We start from the raw sequence: 9,174 nt of genomic DNA on the forward strand, positions 1-9,174 counted from the left end.
TGTCAGGCCATGTGTATACAAGGACAGGGACACGACCTTTGTTTGCAGTTTTTACAATATGAGGGAAATGTAACGGCCAGGACTGTGAACAGGAGTAGCACATTTTCTGTCATCTACTCCAAAGAGATGCCCACACCACGGCTCCCTACAGTCAGTTCTTCAGTGGAAGACTCCAGGTAAAGTATTCCCGTTTTTGGTAGAATTTAGAATCTTAAGAATCTGGAACATCTCAAGTTAAATCAGCTGTTACTTAAAAACCTCACCTTTACATAAGGTTAACTTCCAAGGCCACCTTGCTTCATGCCACCAGTGTTCACATCAAAACCCAGTCGGCCAGGGAGGGGCTATTGGTCACTGAGGCACCAGACAGCCTCACCTCCAGACCAATAACATCCTGTTATTCCAAAAAGAGTCCACTTCACTTCCAGAAAGGCATTTTTCCCCTTTAGATTTCATCAATGTAACAGTCAAGCCATTTATTAGAACCTATGCCTAGAGAGATTTAAAGTTCCTTTTCAAAATTCTAAATGAGTATAACCGCATATTTATTTAACAAGCCCCCTTTCATCTCTAGATTCTAAACACTGATCCTCTCAATACCTGAGCCAGAAGCTAACCAATGAGATTACCTTCTACGTTTCCACAGGTACAAATTTGTGAAGCCAGTTGCCCCAAATCCTCAAAGAACTCTTTTTTTTTTTATAGTTGTCACTCGCTTCCCAGTTCCTCTGATATAGAGCAACCGCTTACTCTGGGACGACCTTCTCTGCACGAGCAACAACCAATGGTACCAAGGCAGAGTTCTACAGTGTTCATTTTTAACACACTGAAAATGCCACCTAAAAAAATACTTTTCTAAATGGCTGAAAAGTATCACTTCTCCTTCAAGTCATTCACACAGCTGTGAGTTCACCTGTAAGGACCATTACAGACACTAAGGGGCTTTGTACATGTAACGCACATTTACTTTACTTTTGTTTCCAACTGTTACTACTATTGGCAATAATTTATTTCTGCTTGTTTCCACAGCACGTAGCTTTATGGAAGGAACCATTCACCATACACTCAGTGATTCCTCCATACCAATGCACAATCAATTCAGCTACACCACGGGTAAATGAGAGCAGCCACGGCAAAACAAACTTACGGGGCCAGCTTTCATTCCATAAAACAGACCTTTGGTTTCCCAAATAGAAGGACATCCACCAGGGCAGCTAGACACGCCATCCCTTCAGTCACAGTGTTGGGAGCACCTTTCCAGAAAGATAATATCCTGTCATTTTTGAATTTTGCCAAAGACTTTAGAGACACCGTGCAGTCCATTGCAAAGAACATTCCTAGCCCTGTTCTTTTCCTGCCACACCTCACCTATGCACGTGCACAGTAGAATCACGCCGCTGGGTTTTAAAAAGACATCCCTGGAGGATGAGAGTCAGAGGGGATGGGGGTGAGAAGAAGAAATGCCAGCACTAAATAAATAAGCCGACACACCTCTGGGCTCAGGTGCATGAGAGTTAGCTGCATGCCAGTTTCAGTGAGGAAGTCAGAAGGGCAATGATGCTGGCAGCAGGGACGCTGTCCGCTGGGTAATTTGATTTTGCCTTGTCTCCAAAATCCAGAGAATCCCATTCATTTCTTTGCCAGATTCAATTATTAGGTGATATAGAGCAGGACCCCAAATGGTGCCACCGTCCTTTCATGTCATTACTCAATTTCAAGGTCATGCTCTCAGGTTTGCATTGGTGGGGACGGCGAGGTTACTACATGTTTGATGCTTTAAAATTTTCCATTTACCAAACAACGTGTTTCCACATCAGGTACAGAACGCATTTGTATGATTTAACTAGCACTAGTCTTTGGCTTAAAATTTTGCTATAAAACCACTACTAGGATATTTTTTCCCGTCCCAAATCATTGCACTCTGCCACACACTATCCCCAAACTGTACCGGCAGCAGTTCCCATGCGCCTCTCTGTCCATGTTTTGTCCTTAAAGGCTCTGACTGCTCTAGTCAAGGTAACCCATGTAGTGTGGGGCGGGTTTTGACTTTTCCTCGCTCCAGGATTCCTAATTATAGGAATATTTGCAAACTGTCTCTGTGAGCAATTCACCTCCCTTCAAATCCTTGGTGAGGAGGACAGGGCCAGCCTGGAGCCTTCTCTGATCTTCTCAGTCTCTCCCCTCATTTAAATGTAGAGGGGTTTCCTCCACTCTGAGAGCATCTAAGGTCTGCATCCCTTTGAAAAATGGGTTCTGGAGAGAGAATGAGAAAACGACGTTACAGGAAAATGTAACGCAGGAGTGCCGCACTCCTGTGCAGCCCCTCTAGGCCTTGGAGGAACCACCCAGGGTACATGAGAGGGAAGGCTTCAGTGTGCTGTCCTCCTGCGGCATTTGCATTTTAACAGGAGGCAGACCATTATGCTAAAGGAGTGAAGCTGTAAGTGGAATTTCCTGCCTCAGCTCTGCCCTTCTGAAGAAGTCTCCTTGCAAGACCTCTCATGGGTACAGCAGGTTGGTGCTGGGGCTCACGGGGACACCGAGGACACTGCACGTGAGTCCGGGGCTTAAGGGGGAAACTGAGGCCAGGAGGACGTACAGAGAGCATTGTTATCCCTCTTAAGAAGTCTCGAGCACTCAGCCTTGCTCCAAAATCCCAAGGGGTGTGGGAGGTGCTTCTGTGGAGTTGTTTTCCCCTCCTCCTCAGGGAATAGTGTAACTGCAGCAAACCCAGCGTGAGAAACACACGTCCCCAAAACTTGTGCGCAGTTTCCACTTCCCTCGCTGGGGGCTGCTTCCTAAGCAGACGATGTGGGGAGCTGCGGCCTGACTCGCGTCCCAGCTTATGGTTCCTGTGCTGGGTGAGTGGTTCCTTAGGAAGCAGAGGAGACACCTGCAGGGTGAAGCCTGGACTACAACACAGTGCTCCCCTCCCAGCACCAGCAGCAGCCCCGGGCTATGGAGAAGAGTTAGCCACTCTGAGAGGGAGGTCTCCAACCAAACGATAGTCACTCGCAACCCAAAGGGCTCTTGTGAAAGGATGAAGTTTTTGAGTGCGTTTTCTTTTTTCTGGTAGCTGCAAAGGAACCTAATAAATATGCATTAGTTGCCCTAGACCAGGCTCTAAAGAAGGTTAGTTAGAATTCAGACGCCCTGTGGTGATTGATTTCCACCATACTGCAGCTCTGAGGGCTCAGATTGGCCAATGAGCATGAAATCTGCACCTATGGCCTCAGAGGGGTGCTAGTGAAGAGAGTATTCAAGGGGAATTTAAAATTTCAGACTTAAGACCTCTCCTTTCTTTATACAGTCAGTGAGCCAAGGACTTGTCTCCAGGGAGGCCACAGAACTAGTAGATTTTGGAAACAGGGTGAAACAATTAGATAGTTAAGCAAGGAATGTGCCCAGAGCAGGGCGCTGGGCAGATCAGGTGGGATAATGGTTCTCACCTTAGGTCTGATCCAGGGGCCAGAAAAGGACTGCCAAGGAAAGCCGGAGTGGAAAAGTGGGGCGCAGTCTAGCTGGACACTGGCATGTGCAGCCACTTCTCCCCACCTCTGATCCTCACCACAGGAAAAACACAAAGCTGTCCCAAACTCAGGCACCAATGGGATGGCTACGTTGGGTGTCAATGTACTGCAGAGGAGAGTATGAGAGCGCCACAGACTTCCAGACTCCATCACATACCCTGGAGGGGGTCAAATAGAGTGACCACTTCTTTCTGAACATGCATGGGCATTCGGATTGGACTCCATTCAAATAAACTTTGATCACCCTCTGCTACACATTATCAATAAACCCTGGGGGGAGCGGAGGTTGGTCTTAATGAATAACAGGTTTCTTCCTCTCCAGTTTACAATCATTGATCAAAATCTTTGGCCTTCGCTGAAAGAATTTAAAATGAGACTGTACTTCTATATGAATCAATAAAGATGATTTGCATCTGTGATGAATTTTTACCCTGGGATCTCAAAAGGCCTGGCCATCTTGAGCTTTGGTTCCAACCAATGGTTTTCACACTGGAGGTCAAGACCTCTTAGTGGGTCATGAAATCAGATCAGTGGGGCATGGTAAAAATGGAACAAAAATATCACAGAATACATCACACATGGTAAGGAGAAATATTGTTTTAAGAAAATAATATACAGAATCTTCCATTGCAGAGGGTCACGCTATGAGTGGAAAGACCTCTGTAGATAAGCTGCCAATTATAAACCCCCTCAGTCATTAACTATGGACAATTGTCCTGGGCACGTGGGCTCTCCCCTGAACAGACAGTGGGGGCTTTGGACACCTGGTGTGGGGACAGGGCAGTGAAGGGAGAGCCTTAGCCCCTGACCTAGAAAGGGGGCAGCAGTGGACCCGTCAATACCACTAACAAACTTAATGTCTTCTCTCCCTCTGGCTCACACCTCAAGTTCCCACCATCCCTTTCTCCTTTCCTTCCCTATGAAGATCTTGAAATAAAAATCTTCACTTCCTGTATTTACTTTTTTAGCTTCTACCCGCTCCTCTAACTTTCTGGCTTGGTCCCTTCCACTGCCTCTTCTTCCTCTTGCAGAACGTCAAATGACCTCCTAATCTATCTCCTTAACTCAGATTTCTCTCTTAAGCTCCAAGGATGCAGCTGTCTATTGGCCTTTCTGACCTGGGTGCCCTGTGGACATCGAAGAATGAAGAGGACCTAAAGTGAATTACCTTTCCCTGAAAACATGCTCTTCTTCTTAACCTCTTCCTCCTGCTTATTCATTCAAATACTTATAAGTTCTTACAAGGAACCCAGCACTATTCTAGTGACTGGGAATGCCCAGAACACAGGGGACCAAGTCCCACCCCATTCTTGTGGAGGAGGAGACAGATCATGAACAAATATGTACGTAATGTCAGGTGGCGAGATGCTTGTGAAGAAAGCAAACATGTGGTGAGGGATTAGAGGATGACAGGGGGTTTAGATGGGCTGGCCAGGGAACACCTGTCTCCCTAAGGAGCAGAGATGATGCAGATATGGTGGTTAACAGTGCCTCTGTCTCCCAGTTGTCCAAGACAGAAAGTTTGTGGGCATCCTCAACCTTGCCCTTTGGCTTACCTCACACATTCACTTTCTACCAGCTCATGTGTCTTTGGCTTATTCCCTCCCCACTGTTCCAGCTTGGCTCAAGGACTCACACCTCTCAGTGGAGTGTTGTATCTGGTTTTAGTCTTTCCCCTCAACAGTGGGCCTCATCACGCTGGTAAAATAATTTTTCCAAGACTCACACCTGTTCACGTCTTCCACCTGCTGAAAATCCTTCCCTGGGAATCCATTTCTTACAGGCATGAGTCCTTGATTCTAGGAGAGAATTCCAAGTCCCTTGGATTCTGGTGCCATCTTCCCTTTCCTGTTTTGTCTCTTGCCATTGCTCTGGTGAACATGCCATGTTCTTCCCACCTCCTGCCTTTGCACAGGCTGATTCTTTAACTCAAAACATTTCTCACACTCCAACCCTCAAATTCCTACACATCCTTCCAGACAAAACTTAATTGTCCCCTCCCTGAAGCCTGCCCCAACTCCCTAGCCAGAATCATTTACTTTTTCCCATCTTCTAATTGTTCTATGAGTGCCTCTGTTGTCATATTTATAACACTCTGCTATGAGGATCTGGGTTCCATTCATTCTATATATATTTATTGAGTGCCCCCTATGTCCTATGGACGCAGACAAATAAGGCCAGACAAGGTCTCTGCTCTCACGGAGGTTACGTCCTGTTCTAACATGGCTCCTCCACTAGGCTGGGCCCATGTCTTCAACGCACTTACACTCCCAATTTGTGTCCAATGTACAGTATCACCTTGGGAGGCCCCGAAGAGAGAGAGAAGAATGAGGCATGCTATTCACTGCCTGAGATCGCCCGTGCCAAACATAGAATCTGATCCACTCTAGGGAATGAATAAATATTTTTTGATGAAGAAATTATGGGAATTATTTTTATTCCCACTTTGTGGACAGGGAATAAAGTAGAACATTTAACTCACATCCCATGAACGATGAGCTTTGATTCCCAGAACTCCAGACAAATTCAATAGTACTCACCATCTTTGGTCTGAATCACAAGAGGCTTCTTTTCACTCCATTAGCAACACTTCCAATTTTTAAATTTAATATAAAGTATAAATAAAAGAATCGTGTTAGAAAATTCTGCCGTTAGGCAGTGGTCTTTCCACAGTTCAACTTGGGAAAGTCCACCATTTGGGACCTGTAATGGTCTGTCTGCACCACTAGAGTAAGGGTGAGACACGGCTGTCCGTTTACGTCCTCCCAGTGCCTAGAATAGTGCTTGGCACCTTGTAGGAACTCGTAAATATTTCAACGAATAAATGAAAGAACAAGCAGAGAGGAAGAGGCGTGATGAAAGGAAGAGCAGATTTTCAGGGAGAGAGAGAATTCACTTTCAGTCGTCTTGATTCTTGGGTGCCCACGGGACATCCAAGTGAAGAAGGTCAGTGGGCAGCCCTGTGTTTGGAGGCATCAGATGGTGCTTCCTAAGGAAACACTAAACAGCTCTTTGAGGAAGTCACTTTGTTTGAATAACAGTAATAGGCATAAGATGTTTTGTGAAAAAATTTTTGCATTCTGTGCAAAAGACATAGCTTTCTACACTGAAGGAAAAAAAGCGATTTATAGAAGAAAATTAAAATTGAACAAAAACAAACAAAACAGAATACAAGAATCTAGAGCCTCAAATAAAGAATTTAAAACCAGGCAAAGCAAGTATCACTCAGCAAAGACTGAAACCAAAAAGATGAATCTCAAAGGTCAGTTCTTTGGGCATATTTTTTTAGACTATCATATAGTGAAAATATGAAAATTACATAGAATTCAGTATGATTTCAGATCATCTACCCCAGGTCTACACACACCCAGGCACAATCAGAAAGGGAGTTTATACAGGCAACACATATTTAGAGCTCCCAAATGTTCACGACCTTTGATCCAGGGATCCCACTCCCAAGAGTTTATCCGAACAAAATAGTTAAACTATTTGCACCACGGAAGTCATTAAAACATCACATGAAAGAGAAGAAAACTAGAAAATATCCCAAGTGTCCAATATTCAGTGAAGAGTTAAATAAATCAGGGTATATATACATCATGGAATATTATGCAACCACAAAAAAAGGTCAATCTGAAGATTCAGAAAAAACACAGCGAAAGCATGTGGGATAAGGCTAAAATTAGAAACAGAATATGAAATGATTATGGACACTCTGACTGCTTGTATGTAAAAAATTTATTCAAGGAGGAAAAAAACTAAAAGTAAATGATCAAAAATGGTAATAATAAGGCAGTGAAATAATAAATTACTTTTTCTTTTTAGAAGGTTTGTTTTACTACTACTAAAAATAATTGCTAACACTTATGGGAAACTTTCAATACCAAGCATTTTAAAACTCACTTTACTCTCATAACAACTCTACAAGGCAGATACTATTAATAGTCCTAATTTACAGATAAAAAACCAAAGGTTTAGAGAGCCAAGATCACACAGGGATTAGATGCACATCTGAGGCTAGACTCTGGATCAAAGTCACTGCATTATACTTCTGTTTGGTTTTATTTTTCAATTAAAAGAAGTATTGTTTAAAAAATAAGGTCATAGTAAAATCAAATGGTATTTCCCTTCTGTTGAAAAAAAGTCCTCCGATCTTAACTGGGTTGGCTCTCACTCTTTTAGAAATTGGCATGGTGGAGTAGGGGAGAGAGAAGGAAGGCCAACGTAGGATGGCAGTGATTTGGGACAGGAAGGAGGGAGGAATACAGACACCTCCACGGCACCCACCTCTCCCAGTGCCTTGCTCACGTAATTCTTCTTGGCAGACTCCTGGAGTTCCATGGCCTGCTGGACGTAGATTTTCCCAGCTAGGATTTCATTTTCCAGCATTGACAACTCCTTCAATGAAATGGGCCAATTCAACCGTTCTAATGCCTCGTTTAAAGCTGCCTTGTTTTCCAAGTACTGGATTGGTTTGTTTGCATCTAACCTAAAACAAAAAAGGGAAGAAACAAAAAACAAAGAATGTGACCATAACAGAAAAAATATGGAAAGACGGTTTTTCAGTAAACCCTCCCCCTGAGGAACATCTGTCAAAGCAGATGTCAGGTGTCAGTTGGCAGAATCACAGCCACACCCTCTGGTCCATCAGGACTCTGGTAGCTTGTAGAAGTTAAAAATAACCATCTCTCATGGGGCAGCCCTGGTGGCTTAGTGGTTAAATTTGGCACGCTCTGCTTTGGCAGCCTGGGTTCCGTTCCCTGGCGTGGACCTACACCACTTATCAGTGGCCATGCTGTGGTGGTGGCTCACATACAAAAAGAGGAAGATTGGCAATACATGTTAGTTCAGGGTGAATCTTTCTCAGAAAAAATATCTCTGTGAATTCAGATAGGTCTTTTCCCCCATTACTTAATGTGATTATCTGATTTTAAAGAAGTTTGACACACATGACATTTTCTCAACATTTTTTTTATGGCATATTTGGAACTAATTTCTTCTTCCCTAGGCCTTAAATCTGGCAGAACCAAAAATGAGCTTCAAAGAGATGTCACACACCATGCCTAGCAGTGACTCTAGAAAACAATGCAAAGTAAAGCAAAACCAAACAAGACCAAAATATGTGCCTCCGTGCAGTTATTCTTCAACCAGCTCATTTTAGTTATTTTGATCTTCTCTCCTCCTTGTAAGTCTAAATAGGCCTAAACTTTCTGGCTTCACTGTTTTGGCAGACAAAGAACAGAAGCCAAACTTTCTGTGAGCTGATCAACAGGCTGAGGCTCCAGGGAAAGCCAGTGAGGTGTGATGGCCCAGGCCCTGGATTCTTTTTCCAGTCCCAGGTACCACTGAGTCAGACACTCTTGGAAGGAGAGAGAGAGAGAGAGAGAGAGAGAGAGATTGAGAGAGAGCGAGAAAGGCATGCCATAATTATCATTCTCTAATTGCTGAAAGTGTCAATTCCTTTGCATGTCAGGTGTTAGAAGAGTACAATGTAAGCCCAGCACAACCACAGGACTCAATCCACAAACAAATTTGTCTCTAGACAACGGCAAAAATTCTTATTAAAAATCTAAATTGGAGTTGCCCGCCCCGTGGGACTAGGGATTGCCGGAGATCTTGGAGAGGACTGGGGCTGGGGGAAGCT

At 44.1% G+C, this 9,174-nt stretch overlaps 1 protein-coding gene across 7 annotated transcripts in view; it reads right to left on the bottom strand.

Moving 5' to 3' along the window:
- VWA3B (von Willebrand factor A domain containing 3B) overlaps positions 1 to 9,174 on the bottom strand; it is a 189,442-nt gene that overhangs the window by 25,884 nt on the left and 154,384 nt on the right. For 6 of the 7 annotated variants that reach the window (XM_046660379.1, XM_046660380.1, XM_046660376.1 and 3 more), the window contains one exon: positions 7,818 to 8,019. In XM_046660379.1, the coding sequence (XP_046516335.1) occupies positions 7,818 to 8,019 (202 nt within the window). The remainder of the gene's footprint in view (positions 1 to 7,817; positions 8,020 to 9,174) is intronic. The other variant, XM_046660378.1, reaches the window with a different exon arrangement.

The sequence above is a fragment of the Equus quagga genome, chromosome 5 (assembly GCF_021613505.1).
Source record: "Equus quagga isolate Etosha38 chromosome 5, UCLA_HA_Equagga_1.0, whole genome shotgun sequence".
In the NCBI taxonomy this organism is placed as follows: domain Eukaryota; kingdom Metazoa; phylum Chordata; class Mammalia; order Perissodactyla; family Equidae; genus Equus; species Equus quagga.